The sequence below is a fragment of the Podarcis pityusensis genome (assembly GCF_964106645.2).
Source record: "Podarcis pityusensis genome assembly, chromosome: 6".
Classification (NCBI taxonomy): Eukaryota; Metazoa; Chordata; class Lepidosauria; order Squamata; family Lacertidae; genus Podarcis; species Podarcis pityusensis.
Window position 1 is genome coordinate 77,248,925 of NC_138030.1, and position 18,435 is coordinate 77,267,359.

General features: G+C 42.9%; 1 protein-coding gene and 1 long non-coding RNA gene across 4 annotated transcripts in view; both read left to right on the forward strand.

Moving 5' to 3' along the window:
* The window catches only part of LOC308478735 (glyoxal reductase-like), a 64,656-nt gene that overhangs the window by 40,529 nt on the left and 5,692 nt on the right, over positions 1 to 18,435 (forward strand). For 2 of the 3 annotated variants that reach the window (XM_081008801.1, XM_081008803.1), the window contains exons 4-6: positions 1,385 to 1,476; positions 4,808 to 4,990; positions 6,583 to 6,642. In XM_081008801.1, the coding sequence (XP_080864927.1) occupies positions 1,385 to 1,476; positions 4,808 to 4,990; positions 6,583 to 6,642 (335 nt within the window). Of the gene's footprint in view, positions 1 to 1,384; positions 1,477 to 4,807; positions 4,991 to 6,582; positions 6,643 to 12,883; positions 13,003 to 18,435 lie in introns of all 3 variants that reach the window. The other variant, XM_081008802.1, reaches the window with a different exon arrangement.
* On the forward strand, positions 1,905 to 4,779 carry LOC308478822. The gene is made up of 2 exons (XR_013987314.1): positions 1,905 to 2,787; positions 4,413 to 4,779. It is a non-coding gene; the product is annotated as an uncharacterized lncRNA (long non-coding RNA).

Below are 18,435 nucleotides of genomic sequence, written 5' to 3' on the forward strand. Positions count from 1 at the left end.
AGGAAGCAGGATGACTTCGTACTTTTCCATTGCAGTATTCTGTAGAATACACAGGATAACTAATTTAGCACTGCCGTGAAGCACGAGAAAATCAGTATGGCTGATAATTGCCCCATATAATAGTTTCATTCTGAAACAAGAGTTATGTGCAGTTTGAAAGCTTGCAACCCTTGCCAATTAAGACATGAGATGGATTCAGAGAAAAGAGATTGCCTTAAACTTTATGGACGTTATCAGTTTGCCTATGGCAGATGAAACCACTTAGGCAAAAATCGCTTTAGTTTAGCAAATTAGGGCAAATTTCCCCCTTCTTTTTTAGCTGTTTCTGGGACTATTGGCACAGTTCAGTTCCATATACACACATAATTTTGTGGAAGCATGCTGAGCTGCATGCATGTAATTACGGCCCTTTGATGGCAGGCAGCGTTAGAAAATGCAAAACCCAGCTATAGATTTGTGCTCTTAATTCCTGACTGCATAAGTATAGTTTCTGTGGGTTTTATTTTACTGAATGTCTTCCTTGCAGCAATAACCTGAAAGTAGTCAGAAGTCTGTTTGGATTGTTTGTCCTTGTGTTTTCTTACACCCTATTAGTCTTCTACGCATGTTCCACTTCTTTTGAGCTTTTGGCAGGCTGTTCAGAACACCATTTCCTCCTTTTCAACCTGGCAAAGTCCAATTGTTCTTTGCTTACACTACACCAGCTTTTCCCAGAATTTAGCCCGGAGCTTGAATCCACCAGGGAGCCCCCTGTGTGTTTAGATTATAAAACTGCTTCCTAAAGGGATCTTGATTGAATTGTGTCCTCAGATAATGCTGTCAAACTGCAAGTTCAGTGTTGTTCTTTTTTAAAAATTACCCTATGATGTTACTCAGAACTCTCGTTATGCATAAATTGGGGTGTGTGTAATCTTCCTCTCACTTGATGACCGTTTCATCATTCCTGAAATGTATTTATTTTTATAGCCCACCCTCTTCTGAGAGCTTGTATGTAGGTAACAACCTTTTCTTATCTCATGAGAAAGCTGACTGATGCTGAGAGGTGGTTATTTGCACAGGGCCATTCGGACACAGCCAAGCCATGCTCTACTACTTAAATTTGGGTACCAAAAGTATTCAGATTTTAAATGGTAAAGTACACACATGGTGTCAGCAATTGTCTGTCAGCTCTACGTGTTCACTGATGGCAGGGGTTCCCTGAGTGACTACAGAAATTGTATGTGGGAGTGGACCCCATTTCCATGTTTAACAGGCTGAAGCACTGTGAAACCCAACCCTCTTTTCAGTTGGGCCACTTGGTTATAATGTGTGCATTAGGCCCCTCTCTTGTCTCCCACCATGGCAGAATGTTATAAACATGTAGCACCTTTTTGCTTTTGTTCAGGTTTATGCCGGTCTATTGGAGTAAGCAACTTTCTTATTGATCATTTGGAACAACTGAAGGAAGACTGCCAGGTAACCCCGCACGTTAACCAGGTGAGTATACTATGCATAGTGGTTAAAAGGCTTTGACTAGGAAACTGGTGTTTTGGGCAGATGATGGAGAGCATGAGAGGACTTGAATCCAGCACCACACACCCAACAAAGTGAGGGCAAATCCCAAGGCAACAGCCGCTACTCAGTCTCACATTGAAGCTGTGCCTGCCCCATTCCTATATAATGGAACCCAAGGGTTGGATCAATATTCCTTGCTAGCCACGTATAGCACCTATTTTGTCCATGTACTGTACTGATTTGGGCATTAAAGGTTTGGGCAGAAACTGTACACAAAGTTCAAGTCCTTCATCCAGTGAGAGCCAGGAGACCTGAACCTCCTGACAATCTGTTTCATTGAATACAGTGGTACCTCGGGTTAAGAACTTAATTCATTCTAGAGGTCCGTTCTTAACCTGATACTGTTCTTAACCTGAGTACCACTTTAGCTAATGGGGCCTCCCTCTGCCGCTGCTGCGTGATTTCTGTTCTCATCCTGAAGCAAAGTTCTTAACCCAAGGTACTATTTCTGGGTTAGCGGAGTCTGTAACCTGAAGCGTCTGTAACCCGAGGTACCCCTGTAATTCCAAACGAGGGGTTCTGCTATAATACTATAAGAGGGGGGGAAAGCTTCTTTATCAACTTTTTACATATGATGCATAATTTTATAAAATTCTTATCCCATCCTTTCCATAACCTGCATGTTTCTTAAAACACACACGCCAAGGTAGTCCAACATACTGATTGGTTGACTTTTTCTGCACTTTTCCCCAGCATATTTCTTCCTTGTGAAATAACACACTGTTACTTCTGTGGCATTTAGCGAGTCTGAAAGCTCCACGTGGAGTATTGCTTCTCCATTCTTCCTCAGAGTCTTCAACAGTAAATACTGGGCATGTCCCATAGCCTGTTCAGGTGCAAGCAGCATGGGCAAATGAGCCACCTCCATCATGTCTCTGCAAACTGTAAACATGCGGTGCTGAATGCCACAGAGAGGTCAAGAAACTTCAAAGGTTGAAGGGATGGATGTGTCTGCTGTTTGAACCTTGTCTCTTACCCAGCCCGTCATTTTTGATCACAGTCGGTTTAGGCTGACTCAGCCTAGCCTTTGAGAGCCTGGTTTTTTCAGAGTCTGGATTGAGCAGATGCCAGGCTATTGTTCCTGACTATTGTTGCTTGGAAAGACAACATGTACTAAAGATGAGAAACAGGAAGCAGTCCTTCATCCTCCTCGGGGTGGACGAAATTTTCCACATTCCCTGTGTTGATGTCATGGTGCTAAACTAAGATATCGTGTCGTCTTCTCCATCAAAAGTACGCAAAACGGTTAGGTCACTGGAAGACGTGTGACAGCTAAAGCAGCTTTTTTTCCAGAGAATTTATGTTGGATTTGTGCACATGAAGGGGTTGTGTTTTTCTGTCCAGGAACTGTGTCATTTTTTTCGATTTGCTTAATCATCCATGCTTCCATTACGGGGAGGGGTAACATCAGAATAGTTCACGTTTTATTACGTTTTGCCACAGAATGACTTCCTGCGAGAATCTTGGGGTCCTATATCAGTTATATTCGTCTCATATTCACACATACTTATTCCTTCTTCCTCTTGCCTGTCACCTCCTCCTATTCTCCTATTCCTCAGAAGGAATTGACTGTTGATTTTGAGAGGTGGGACACCATCATTGAGCCACTGCAACCAATAACGTCGGTTTGGATGGGGCACACAAACAGAACACACCAGCAAAGCTCCTTGCACAGATGATTTGTGCAAGCAAGCTAACTTAAATGCCTTTTTTCTTTCTTTCTTCTGCCCACACTCCTTTTTAAATAAACTCCACATTTTCCTGACCCATGATTGTAACTAAAGGACAGGTTTCTATGTCAGCATTGACCAGGTATACTGTGACACCTGTCTCCCAGTCTATGAAAGTGTAAACTTTTATATTCTGCTCTAATCCCTAACAACACTTGGGTTGCATAGTCATAACCACCAGTGGAGATTTCACCATATCTATTCATTTAAAAGTGTGTGTGTGCATGCATACACACTAATCACAAGCCTAATTAAGATTAATGAGAAATCAAGGACCATATTGTCCTGTTCCTTTCCTTTCCTTTCCTTTTTTCTTTCTTTCTTTTTAGGTTGTGACCAGCTTCCCTAGTGGGACCATTTTTGGCCTCAGCATCCAACACACTTTTTTTGCCCAATTCCCCATCCCTTCTAAAACTTTCTATGTTCATGCTCCTGGTACTCTTTCTTCTTCCACCCCTCTCCTTCACTTCTCCCCCTTTGACTGTTTAAGTTCCTTGGACCTGACCTTTTTTGTTTGCTTTATACCATAGAGTTTACAGAATATTGGCTAGATTAATGTCACTGTGTAACCGGTCCATATATGTCAGGAGGGAAGAGACACGTATGCTCTGTCTAAAATATATATACCTAAGTACTAGATAAGTTGCTAAATAAGAAACTTCAAGTAAGAATTTTAAAAAATACAAATTTAAATTAATGGGATTTTCCATTTTAAGGATACCTCAGCCATGCTGTGTGTGTTGTTTAAGAAAGCCTATGTTTCCCCAAGTTGTCCCTCAGGTAGGATTTATTAATGTGCTACTGCTGCACCTTGGGGGGTGGATTCCTTCCCGTAACCCTCTGTTTAGATTTATGCACAACCAACTAACCTAATGGAAGATTTTGATGAAAGCCTTACAAATGAGGTCAAATTTGATCATATGGGTTGGGTGAATACTTGCCAGGCTATTCTGCAAGACTCATCTCCACATAGATCATGTGCTGAGATCATTTCATGATGGTAGAAGAGCAACTGTGTGAATTTGCTCTACAAAGAGGTGGAATTGTACAACTGAGGTGAAGGCAGGTACTTGTATAGTGGCATTTTGGTGATAGGCAGGTCATGTATGGCTGTGCTGTTCTTTTCAGTTTCTTATTCATAGGAACGTGGGAGAGGAGGAGGAGGAGGAGGAGAAAGAGGCAATGACATTGCATGATTGCTGTCTTGGGACAGAGTTCTAATGCACCCAGCAAACTGCTTCAAACATTACTACAAAGAGTTGGTGCAACTCTGTAACTTCTGAGGATGTTGGCAGCCAGCGTACAAATTTTCCAGAGTACCATGTTTCCACCCAAGGGACTTTTTCCTGGCATTTTGAAGGGAAGAGAAAATATCAATATCAATTTCTTCTTTCCTCTTTTTTTTTAAACTGATAGCACTCTGCCAAATAAGAAGTAACACTTCAGTTGCTTGACCTTTGAGTTGTGATAGATTAAAAGCTGGCGACGGTTTTAACTGCAAAGTTTCTTCTCTTTTATAAAAGGTTGAATACCACCCTTTCCATAGGCCTCAAGAATTAGTGGATTACTGCCAAAGCAGGAATATTGTTTTCGAAGGCTACTGCCCACTTGCTAAAGGTGAAGCCCTTAGTCATCCAGACGTAATTCAGCTTGCAAAGAAATATGGCAGAACTCCTGCACAAATATGTATACGCTGGAGCATACAGGTAAGTTCTAAAGTTGCCAGCATTCTTGGTCCCGTCCAGGAGGAATCCGAATAGATATTGGGGGAAGGGGCTGACGTCACACATGATGTTGTGTGTGAAACCTGGATGTGACATGTGATGTTCGTGCGTTGTGTTGCAGCTTGGCTTCTGTTTCCAGTGGCTCCTCCACCTTTTCCTCCATCTCCTGCTGCTGTCACAGGCTGGGGACCACTTCCTCTCCATGGCAGGAAGAGGAGGAGCCACCAGGTTCCTGGCTCATGTGATAGCATCATGTACAGCATCACACCTGGACAAACATTGAGGGGGCCTAGCCCCCTGCTAACAAATATTGGGGGGTGCTCAAAGGGGTTCAGCTCCTAGGAGCCAGCGTCCCTGAACGCGTCTCTATTTTAAAAAAATGTCTGTAATAATAATAGTAACAACAACAACAATTTATTATTTATATGCTGCCCATCTGGCTGGGTTTCCCCAGCCACTCTGGGCAGCTTCCAATAAAACACTAAAATACAATAACCTATTAAACATTAATTTATTTCCTGCCCACCCACATAAAACATGCCCAGTAATAGTAGACATATCTCGTGTGTCTCTTAGTGCCTTCAGTGCTAGGAGTACACCAAGGTTTCAAGGTTATTCGCTGGCTATTTAAAGTAATTGGCTTGAAGTCTAGACGATTGTTGGGTAGAGAGATTGAAAGATACCTCTTCCCTGGGACTAAGTTTAGCTTCGCTGTTCCTGCCAGTGTTACACAAGCAGTCTGTTAGTGGAAGAGATCCAAAGATTGAGCATCCTCTTCTTCTGTCAATGTAGAACTACGGCGGCTGAAATACTGGCCTGCAAGAAGTAGAGTGCTGTGTGGATTAATTCTTTGTCAATGCCACTGTGCCCAAACTTGACCTGCAGAGCTGTGTTTGATGAGTGCATGGTTCCTCCCTTGGATAGATATACTTTCAAGTCATTTCAGTATTAGTGTTTTATAGAGAGACTTCTAATATTCAGAGACACATAGGACCCAAAAGTGACTGCAGACATCTTGCTAAAGGAGGTATTTTGGCCTAGTGCAAGCTTCCTCAACCTTGGCCCTCCAGATGTTTTTGGCCTACAACTCCCATGTTCCCTAGCTGCTAGACCAGTGGTCAGGGATGATGGGTATTGTAGTCTCAAAACATATGGAGGGCCGAGGTTGAGGAAGCCTGGCCTAGCGCTTCCAAACAGCAGGTGAAGGGAGTAAACCTGTATGTGGGCTTTACCACTGAGGATAGGGGTTTACAGGGTTCAGGGAGAAGAGTAGACTAAAATACTTCTCCCTGACACCTAGTTTCCCTGTGCAGGGGTTTTTATATGGAAGAGCTTTCAGTCATTAGAATTCCCCACCTGGTACATTCCAGACACATGCTTATCATCTCAACTAAGCTGAATTGTTTCAGGTTAACTTAACATTTATAAAGAGATGATTCACTGACAACTTCCACTAATGAGACACATTGACTTGGGTGAGATAGTTCTAATTCATTCTCCCACTCCCTCTTTCCGTTTTCTTTTTAAGAATAGAACTTTAGGAATATATAACTTGTTTTTATTTTTCATTCTAGAATGGCATTGTCACTATTCCAAAGTCTACAAAACCAGAGAGGGTCCTGGAAAACTGTCAGGTAAGAGCAGATTGCCTTGTGCCAGATGTACATGAATTATTGTACTTTGGACATAACTTTTCATTATTTTACACTCCTCTTCTGCCATGGGATGTGGGTGGCACTGTGGGTTAAACCACAGAGCCTAGGACTTGCCAATCAGAAGGTCGGCGGTTCGAATCCCCGCAACGTGGTGAGCTCCCGTTCCTCAATCCCTGCTCCTGACAACCTAGCAGTTCGAAAGCACATCAAAGTGCAAGTAGATAAATAGGTACCGCTCCGGCGGGAAGGTAAACGGCGTTTCCGTGCGCTGCTCTGGTTCACCAGAAGCGGCTTAGTCATGTTGTACACCGGCCCTCTCGGCCAATAAAGCGAAATGAGCGCCGCAACCCCAGAGTCGGCCACGACTGGACCTAATGGTCAGGGGTCCCTTTACCTTTACCTTCCGCCATGCCATGTCTATTAACATAAGATGGAATATTTGGGAATAACATGAGGATGAACCAGAACTTTAGCAAGCACACGTGTAAGGAAACAATGAGAAGTTAAAAAGCTATTGATTGATCCGAAACATCACAATCCCAATGACAAAACATTGATAAAATGGCAAGGAGCCAGGTGACATAGGCACCTCCATGAGAAGAACAAAAGTATAATTGCTGCATTATTTAAAGAAATGTAATATAGTGTATTAAGGGCATCATGTGCTAAAAGAGGAAATAAATCCTGCAGCAATTCCCAGTTAAACCTAGACTAAAGCTAAATTTGAAACGGATAAAGCTAAATTTGTATGTTTTAAAATAATAACCTAAACGTTCTTCCGCCTCCTGAAACTCAAAGTTCCTTATAGAGGGGATATCTCTCCTCTTTTCACTAGGCAGTAAAAAGGAGGAATTTGAATTTGATTGTATAAGTTTAAAAATCGTGATTTTAGTAACATTTCTAAAGGTAAAGTATTAGATACCTCTTTTTTTTTAATTGATTCTGCTTGCTCCACTTGATGTTGTCGGTTACCACTATGAGAAATTGTTCTTTTTGTCTGTTTCTGGATAGAACACAAGAATATTTGTTCCCAAAAAGAAAAAAAGAAAAAAGTTTGTTTTGTTTTTCCGCACTAGTATTATGTTTATTATTAGCTTTTCTAATGTTAATTATTAGCAAGATGCCTATCAAACATTAGGAAGTGTATGGACACGAGACCCAACACAGCTCCCTTCCTTGCCTCTGCCTTGCCTGCTTTCTCCTGCACCCTCCCTCCTCGCTCCAAAGCTTTCCCATACCCGCCCACCACTACCACAATCTTGCCCCGCTTTCTTTCAAGGACACCCTTTGGCTCCTCAATGAAATCAGGAATGGCAGCCAAATCTCCCTGCATGGCCACTTGCTTGTCTGGACCAATCTTCCCTTGCAACACCCAGAGGAAGTTACTTCATCAGTATGCTCTAATGCAGGCGTGAAGAATCTGTGAACCTTCAGTGTTGCTGGACTCCAGTGCCCATCAGCCACAATTGCCAGTATATCCAGTGATGGGGGTGATAAGAGTTGCAGTCTGACAACACCTGGAGTCTCACAGATTAGCCACCTCTGCTTTAAGGCCATGGGAGTCAGGGAAGAAGAACACAAGAAGCTGCCTTATACTACTGAGTCAGGTCTCTGGTCCATCTACCACCGTCTCAGTGGTTATCCCAGAGCCTCAGAAAGGCATCTTTCCAAGCTTTACCTGGAGAAGTCAGGGACTGAATCTGGGACCTTCCTCGTGCAAATCAGCCATTTCACACTGAGCTGCAGATCCTTCCCAAAGTGTGCATGGCCCAGAATCCTCTGCAACATGCAGAGTTTGTTTGGCAGACAAGCTGGCATTTTGAGGAGGCAGAAGGGCCAAAAGATACTACTCTGTGCCCAGAGATCTTGCAGACGGCTTCCTCCGACTCAGCTGTGGACCTTTCCCAAGGCTGTCTCCCTATAGAATCTTCCCACTGCTGTTCTGCATTCTGATATAGGTAGCCTTGTGCACGTGCACACACCCACACAACAATTTTTTTTTTTTAAATAACTTTTTATTCAAAATTAAAACAAAACAAAAGAAAAAAAGTTTGGCTTAGGAGTAGAATGAAGCTTAGCTTCTTGGGAGACCAAAGTATAGAAAATATTTAACACTCAAGTGTAGATTTAGAAGGGGACAGTTCCCCTGCAGTTAAGGAGATTAAGGGCAATTATGTTTGCAATATGGGTGGGGTGGGAAGCAGAGTGAACCAGATCAGAATGCGGGGGGTGGGGGCTTAAGACCCTTGTACCCTTAACATGTATTGAGGAGGTTTTTTTTGCATAAAGTTTGTGGACAGGATATATACAGTATCAGCTGTTTATTGAGCAGTCATTCTGATTTGTTTGTGGGTGTCAGATGTTAGTGGTGGTTGCTTGTGAGTAACCAGGCTGGACTCCGACCTGTCTTTAACAGGTTTTATTTTGGTGCAAAACTATTTACAGTGCAGAACCACCAGTTCATGTCTGCCTCAATCGCTAGCAGAATCCGGGAGTGGTCGTTTCCAGGTCCACCACCAACGTAAGAGCTTAGTCACCCCCAGCCTTTTTGCGTTTTACACCTCTGCGCAAGGTGGGCTTGGCAAAGAGCGGTGCCGAGGCTCCCAGCAGCATCCTCTAGCCCTTTCCCCTCCTTTACCCTGGAGGTGTGGCTTTCTCCACCCTCAGACTGGCAAGGTGTGGCACAGGGGCTCCCAGCATCCTCCTCTGGTCCCTTCCCCTCTTCCCCACTGGAGGTGTGGCTTTCCCCACCGCAGGAAGAGAAACTGCTTCTCAAGATGTTCAGAGGTTCTCTGTATCCCAACTGCCCCTCTGCCTCCCTTCCCTGTTCCAATGGCAGTCCCCTGACAGTGGGGGAGTTTTATCCCATACTTTCTAGTGCATTTTCCCATCACTTTCCTAACTGCAAAAAGTCTGGATTTTTTTGAAGGGAGAGGAATTGGGTTTGTTGTGCAAGAGCTTCGCACCCACTTTAATGGCACAGCCTGAATTTGCCAGTATGCAGTTTAATCCCACTCACAAAATATGGCAGTCTGGAAGGTCCCTATGTGTTGTTGAATTGTGCAATGAATGGAAAGCTGTTTTGGGTGTCCAAAACGGTTGCATGTAATGCAACCGTCTAAAGACAGAACTTAAATGAGGGTAAGTTGACAGCAAGCTAAAAGGCACATTCATGAGACAATTGTCTACAGGGGAATTGGAGGTTATTTAATACCAGAATACCAGAAGTACAGATATAATGATGAACACAAATTGGAAATATACAAACAAGTCCAAGAGAATGCAAGTGTGATTGGTGAGCAAAGTCAAGGAGGTTATAAAAAGCAAGAAGGCTTCCTTTAAAAAGTGGAAGTCTTGGCCAAGTTAGAAAAATAAAAAGGGGCACCAACTCTGGCAAAACAAATGTCAGTTGATGATAAGGAAATTGGAGAGCACCTTGCTAAAAACACTGACACAAGTAACACATTTCTTTAAATATATCAGAAGCAGGAAATCAGCCAGAGAGAGGCGGTTGGTTTCTTTGATGGCAATGATTCGAAAGTATTATTGAAAGAGGATAGGAAGATTGCAGGGAAGCACAAAACTTATTTAATGTTAGTTTTCAGCATGGGAGATGTTGGGTAGATACTTGCTCCTGAACCAATTTTTCTGGAAAGGTTTTTGAAGAACTAAGGCTGCAGTCTGCTGCACACTTACTTGGTAATGAACTTCACTGTACACAGTGAGACAGAGGATCACTCACGCAAGACTGTGATGGCCAAGAGCTTAGATGGCTTTAAAAGGGGTTTAGCAAATGCATGTAAGTCTTATTGCGACCTTAGGGTGAAAGCTGGGAAATAGCTGGATAGATAGATAAACAAGTAGATAAAATTATCCTTGATAGTTAAATGGAACCTCTGCGTTCATAGACCAGCTGTTATGGGTCACCTGAGGGAGAAGTCATGACATTTATTTGTAGTTTGAGTTGTAGATCAGTAACATCTGGAGATCCAAATTTGGGAAACCCTGATTTACATGCTAGGAAATGTATATTCCACCCTTTCTGATGCATTTTGCATCACACAGGGCAGCTAACAGTGACTAAACCAATAAAATCATACAATCAGCATATGAGCCGAAACAGATAAAATAAAGGCAAGTTCAGCAGATAAAAGCAACTAAAATTAGGGTTTGTTAAGGCCATGCTACACTGAACAGGAAGCAATTAGAAGGAGAAGGTGCAAGGAGGGTTCTGATTAGCTTGTCAGCTCACACTTGGCAACCGGGCGTTGCAGTTGTGCTTTTAAGCGTTTCGGTCGATAATGCAGTTTACCTGTATAGGGAAGCTTTTTAATGTGTGATGTTTTATTATGTTTTTATATGTGTTGGTAGCTGCCCAGAGTGGCTGGGGCAACCCAGTCAGATAGGCGGGGTACAAATAATAAAATTATTGTTGTTATTATTATTTAAGTGCCCCCCCCTCGCCAAAGAAAATCAGCACAAATGAGGTGGTGGGGAGGCAACACAGAAAGCATGGGCTGGCAAAATATGCCATGAACATTTTGCCATGAACAGTCCCACAGTTATTTCAGTTGGTCTTCACCAGTTAAAACAGCGAACCAGTGCTTTAGTTAACTAAGCTACCAGTTTGAATAAATAAATGCTTGCAATCCCGTCCTTTTAAAAACTTTGCTAAAAACACACACCTCAGGTAGTCCTGGGGAAGAAGGGATTTATTTCTTCTGAGACAGCCAAGGGAAGAGAAGGACTTGCTTAGGATATGCCGGGTATGTAGCTTAACAGTTGCACATCTAATGCTGCCGTCTCTGCCTTTATCCATGCACACAGCTTACAGGAATTCCCAGTTCAGGGAACCAAGCGAGGGAAAGGGGAGGCAGGCAAGGAAATGGCCTTTCACCGTATGACATGCACCGCCTGTGATCAAACTTCGTAAACTCTAGGAAAGAGTCCCTTCCTTACAGCCTGTGTCTATCCTCCCCCAGGAGCCATTCTAGCAGTTCTACGTGCCAACTGGTGTGTTCCAGGAACTAAACCTGTGCTTCTCAGAAAGCATATTCACAAGGAGGCATAGCTCTTTGTCTGGCTAGGAGAAGGGATTTTTTTAAAAAACCTCCCAGCCAGGGAATCCCCTTTCTCCCAGCAGCTCTTAGTCTCATCAACATTCTGTGTATATTATGTCATCACTGCGTTTCCCCCCCCAATGAACACTGGCTTCATTAAATAGTCTTGAAAGCGTAAGACTTGTTATTTCCTTGTGGTTTTCTTTCCCAAGTTCTCCTTCACTTGGTGTTTTGACCCCCATTTCTCCCAAAGTCGTTAACGATGATTTAAAAAGGTGTGGGGAGAGAGGAACAGAAGGTATTCATGAGTATCCCTTGGTTTTGGAACAGATCGTGGAATTATAGCTGTAGATGAGACTTCAGGGTCCAACCACATTGCTTTCAGGGCTAGCTGTGGAATTGTCTCCCACAAGAGTCATCGATGGCTATTGACTTGGGTGGCCTTAAAAGAGGATTAGATAAATTCATGGCGGATAAGGCTACCATTGGCTACTCATTCTGATGGCGCACTGGTTGTGCTCAGATCCTGCTTGTGGCATCTGTTTGGCCACTTGAGAGCAGAATGCAGGACTAAATGTGCCCAGCAGCCTCTTTTTAAGTTCCTACATTACGTTCCTGCTCAGTTTATGTTGCACTGAGAGTGTGGGAAGTTGGGAACAAACAGTGATGGACGAGAAATGGCTTAGTACAGGCATATCCAAAGTCCGTTTCAGGGGCCCAATCGATTTAATCCAGCCTCCCTGGTGGCATATGTCCTGGGGTCCTGGGGTAAAATCCTAAGAAAAGCTCAACAACTTTGCGGTAAACCTAAACTCTAAGAAAAGCTCAACAACTAAAAAAAGGATTGAAGAACAACTTTGGTTGGCCCTCACACATGTTCCCTTCATCAAATCTGGCCCTCTTTGAAAAGAGTTTAGGCACCCCTGGCTTAGTAAAATAGTCTAAATAGATCAAATATGCGAGCCTAGACACATCATAGAGAGGAAGTCAAGTATTTTCTAAATTAAGTAGAGCTATGACATTCTAACTATCTGGTTGTAGATACAAACTCTTGAACCAAAATTATGATTCAGGATGCCGGTGTGTTTTTAAGAAGCAGGCAGTTGGTTTTTATTATTGCCTTGTATGTGTTCCACTAACCACATATACATTCCCCTTAGGTCTTTGACTTTTCCCTAGCAGAAGATGATGTTGCAATTCTGAATGGAATGCATGATGGGAGACATGTCTCCTGGGATCCAACCCCAGTTGTTTAGATGCCAAGGCTTGGATTGTTGTTGTAAGTTCCATAGTATCTGAAAGGACAATGCTGCTTTTGTAATGTATTCTCATGCAGTAATGCAAAATGAAATGAAATATTGCCTCGATAATTAGCTGTACAACCTATTTGGGTGTGGTAATATGTAGCTTAATAACAGAGAATGTAGAATTTACACTTTTCTCCCCCAAGCCCTTACAGTTTGACATCGTCACTCTTCAGCCTTCCCAACAAGTTCGATACTTCTTTTTTCTGCTCCAGCAAAGCCCTGTCATTTTGTATCTAGCTTTTTTTTATAAAAAAAAAATACTGTAATAATAATGGGTGGTATTCAACTAAGTTTGAGTATAGACTTTACATTCATGGGCCTAATTTAAAGGTAAAGGTAAAGGGACCCCTGACCATTAGGTCCAGTCGTGACCGACTCTGGGGTTGCGGCGCTCATCTCGCTTTATTGGCCAAGGGAGCCGGCGTACAGCTTCCGGGTCATGTGGCCAGCATGACTAAGCCGCTTCTGGTGAACCAGAGCAGCGCACAGAAACGCCGTTTACCTTCCCGCCGGAGCGGTACCTATTTATCTACTTGCACTTTGACGTGCTTTCGAACTGCTAGGTTGGCAGGAGCAGGGTCCGAGCAACGGGAGCTCACCCCGTCGCGGGGATTCAAACCACCTTTTGATCGGCAAGTCCAAGACTCTGTGGTTTAATCCACAGCGCCACCCGTGTCCCTTGGGCCTAATTTAGTCATGTTCTTTTCCGTCAACGGGTCTGTTCCAAGAAAACATGATGCAAAAAGCCCCTGCACTATTTCCTAAGAAACAGCCCTCTGGCATGAAGCATTCCTTAGATCCCTCTCATCCTTTCCATGCATGCCAGCACAGGATGTGCTCCAGAACTCCAGTAAGAAGTGCCCCATTCCTTCTGACAATACTTATCCTTGACACCAGTGGGGACTAAAATTTCAGCATTTGCAAGCATCTGCAGAGAAACAGCCTCAGATCCATAGATTCTGTAAAAAGAGAAGGACAGCTGCTATTTTGAATTCTCTAGTTCATTCTGCTTGGTTCTTCTGCACTCAAGCAACCCCAGAAAATTGTGCCTTTCTTGCCAAGGCCATCCAACATCTTATGGCAATAATAAGTGCCATAGAGCTAGTATCTGCTCGTTTGGTCATCTTTGTTTCCACCCCAAAGTCAAGGGACATCAGAGCAAATTTTTATGCAAATAGGTGTGAACGAGTTCTAAAGAAAAATACCTTCAGTATAGAGAATCTGTAATAGATCTAGCGATATTTTCTAGCTTCGAGAGAGGCCTACCTGCAATATCACCTCCTGAGGCTCAGCTATGGGAATGAAGACTATCCCCATGAGGTCCTGCCATTCTTCCTCCAGGGTCTTCATGAAGATTCTGGTAGTCGTGATAACCCATCTCTAGATAGTAGAGAACAATATTCAGCAGCCCAACCTCAACTCAGTGTCTTCAGGATGTGATGCTCATGCTTCAGGGGATGCAGAAACAAAGATTAAGGGATAGGAAGTGGGTATCACCTTCTTCACCTGATGGCCCCAATGTCCTTGGTAAATCTGATCAATTGGTTCTACAGTATTAGGAGACTGGGTTAACTGCTGATCGTGCCAAATCTACTTCACCAGGACTCTTTTCTTCATCCTCAGCCACAGCTATTCCTCTTGTGTGGAGGTTGATAGGCAGATCTTGATAGCCATTAAATGCCCCTCAGGGTGAACTCCATTGATTTAACTGCTCTTCAGTCTTCCACTGCTCCTGCTTACAATAGTAAGCCTTTAGAAGTTTTGATTCTTGGGTTTGTTGCAGCTTCACTACAAGTTAATTTAGTTTTCATCTAGGTTGGATTTCGGGGTAAACATGATGTTATACACTTGACATTGTAACCTAGTATTAAAACTTGCATTAAAGTATATGTAGTGTATGTTTTAGACAGAGCCTCTGCCCATTGAATTATCAGCCTGGCATTAGGTATGCAGTCATGATGGTCTGATATTTTCAGAGTTCCTGTGTCTAGAAGTGTATGGAAAGTCTGACTGTGATTTATATTGTTTTAGGACTTCCTGCAGCAGTTTTCCCACTGCTGTGCTGTTTTAGCCGTATCACAAAACAAAAGTTCCTTGCTTTTTTATCATCCCAGCTTGTAGCGAGCTGGTATTGTTGTTTGTCCCTGAAGTTTTGTTGCTAACACTTTGAGCGGAGACAAAGTTTCTCCCCTTGATTACAACTCCTGAGGGAGATTCTGAAAACATTTTGACGCGATGCCTTAAGGCCCACGCCCTAAATTACATTTGATCATGTTTTTAAGAGACACTTTTCCTACGGGTTCCGTTGGTCCATCTCTCACTTCCAGTAAAGTTTGGGCTTTTTCACGTGCTACGTGACTGCAAACTAAGGTTTGACTCGGGAGTGTGTACCGGTACTTAAGAGCAAAATAAAAAAATTCCTTCCAGTAGCACCTTAGAGACCAACCAAGTTTGTTATTGGTATGAGCTTAGTTGGTCTCTAAGGTGCTACTGGAAGGATTTTTTTTATTTTGTTTCGACTACGGCAGACCAACATGGCTACCTACCTGTACTTAAGAGCAGATCACGTTGATGAGTATTTCTGCATTATTATTATTATTATTATTGCAGCGCAAGCCTGAGTTGGCTGGAGATTAGATCCAGCTAACCATTTGACCTTATGTTCTAGCCTTAAAAAGCTGATTTGTTGACAGTGGGGAGGGTGTAATGGCAGGTGCGACCAGTACATGGAAATTGTGTGAAAGCACACTTCCTTTCAAAGAACAGTTACTGAAAGTAACAGTTATGTTCTGTGATTTCTCCCCCACCCCAAAGCTTTTCACCACCATTGCTGCTCCTGGCAACTATTTGTTTGACTTGCTTACAGTGCAGAGGGAGGGCAACTCTTGAGTAAAGCTACCTAAAGCAAGAAAAAATGAGGCCCAGCCCTCTCTAGTGCAACTGACAGCTCGATCGGTTGTTGCATTTAGAATGTGCCACAGAAGATCGAGTGTGAAGGTTTAAGCATTTATACATGGGAAAGTTGGCTGTGCAAAGTGCTTCCTTCTCAGTTCTTAAGCAGCACATGGCAGTTACTGGATCACAAAGGTTAAAGAGAGAGCACACAAACTTGGGACGTTAGTGCAAAATGGCACTGCTCATTATCAAAAGTAAGGATGGTGCTTCTGCTGCAGCTGTACAAGTTAGCACCACAGGTTCAGCAGATCCCTAGAAATAAAGCGCTGGACAAAAACCGTGAGGATCCCTGAGGATCTGAAGACTTGCTATACCACAATGTGCAAAGCACAAGTGCAGATCCCAACTTGGCCCACAGCACCTTCCTTGCAGACAAAATGTGTTACACTTATCAAGAAAGCCTCCTCCCAGCATCGCAGGAATGGAACACTATTTTCTCGTATAAACTGGGAGTCTTCCTGTGTTCTGCTTGCTGTAGCTTTCCATTAACTGGTAGAGAATTTTTCTCGAGCTTTCTGGCATGCTGCTGAATTTAGAAAACAAGGAAAAGCCTGCTCTTGGTTCTTTTGACCAGGAAATAACTTTGGCCTATGAAGTTTCATATTGCTTGATAAACAGTTTTGAAAAGAAGTAAATTTTTGCTTTCGGAGATGGTTTCGGCACGTTTTCATAGAGCTGGGGTGAAAGAAGGCCTAAAAAGTTTTACCGCTTAGCCCACAGGATAGCATCTATTACTTTGTTTCAGCATAGACTTATTATACTTCTATGGACTTTCAAAGATTGACAGAGGTGTGCTCAATTCATTTCAAATATATTAGAGAATTTACAAGTGCACACATTTTGTTTTTGTTACTAAATCATGTCTATTATGCAATAAGAATTACAGTGCTATCTAGTATACTGGTCTGCGTGTTACTTGTATTGTTTGTTGGGGCAAAAGAACACGCTTTTATCAGCATATCTCAAGGCCTGGCTTTTCTAATAGTATTATTTATAAATGACATTTTCACCCCACCTACCCTCCCAGCAAGCTAAAGGTGGTATGCAAGGTTCTCCCTCTCTTCTGCTTTATCCTCAAAACAACACTGTCAGGCATATTAGACTGAGAGACAGTGATGGGCGCAAACTTATCCATTTCAGTTCGCCACCTGGCAAATAAAATAATATTGACACAACCTCACAGGGCAGGTGTTGGCTAAAGTTGCCAACTCCCCCCCCCCCCACTCTGCCACACTGGACCCATTCTTGGGCTAGACACACACTCAAAAATCAGGTTAAATCTTTTCCAGGTATGCTCAATGTACTGAAACGTTTGACCTGCTGAACCTCTGCTGTTAAATGTACGGGAGCAGAAAGAAAAGAAGAAGGAAAGGGAAGTTGTCAACCTTAGAACTACAGGTGAAACTTGGGAAATTAGAATATCGTGGAAAAGTTCATTTATTTCAGTAATTCAACTTAAAAGGTGAAACTAATATATGAGATAGTCTCATGACCTGCAAAGCGAGATATGTCAAGCCTTTATTTGTTATAATTGTGATGATCATGGCGTACAGCTGATGAAAACCCCAAATTAACAATCTCAGAAAATTAGAATATTAAATGAAATCAGCAAAAACAAGGATTGCAAATATTGAACCTCTGAGAAGTAGAAGCATGCATATGTACTCCGTACTTGGTTTGGGCCCCTTTTGCATCAATTACTGCCTCAGTGCAGCGTGGCATGGATGCTATCAGCCTGTGGCACTGCTGAGGGGTTATGGAAGACCAGGATGCTTCAATAGCAGCCTTCAGCTCTTCTGCATTGTTCGGTCTCATGTCTCTCATCTTTCTCTTGGCAATGCCCTATAGATTCTCTATGGGGTTCAGGTCAGGCGAGTTTGCTGGCCAATCAAGCACAGTAGTCCCATGGGCATTGAACCAGGTTTTGGTACTTTTGGCAGTGTGGGCAAGTGCCAAAGTCCTGCTGGAAAATGAAGTCAGCATCCCCATAAAGCTCATCTGTGGAAGGAAGCATGAAGTGCTCCAAAATCTCCTGGTAGACCCTGGACTTAATGAAGCACAGTGGACCAACACCAGCTGATGCCATGGCATAGCCAGCTCTTTCCCAACTTAGAGAACACCCCTGTGTGATTTACCTGGAAACAGTTGATCACACTACCAGGCTAATGGATCTTTGTAAGCTGAGCCTGTATAAATGATGATCATAAATAAGACTAATAAATAGCAGCAGCAATAAAGCAGCTTGACTGTTGATTGATTGATTTATCTATGTCTCGAGTGACCTGAAAGTGGTGTTTTAAAAAGAAAGAGGAAGAAAGAGCTGCTCAGTTATGTTAGGAGTGTCAGATGGTGCCGCTGTTCAAATTTCAATACCACTCGTGCATGTCCTTTTTTGTATTAGAAACAGAAACATTTGACCAAAAGAAATGGTTTCGAAAGACAATTCGGAG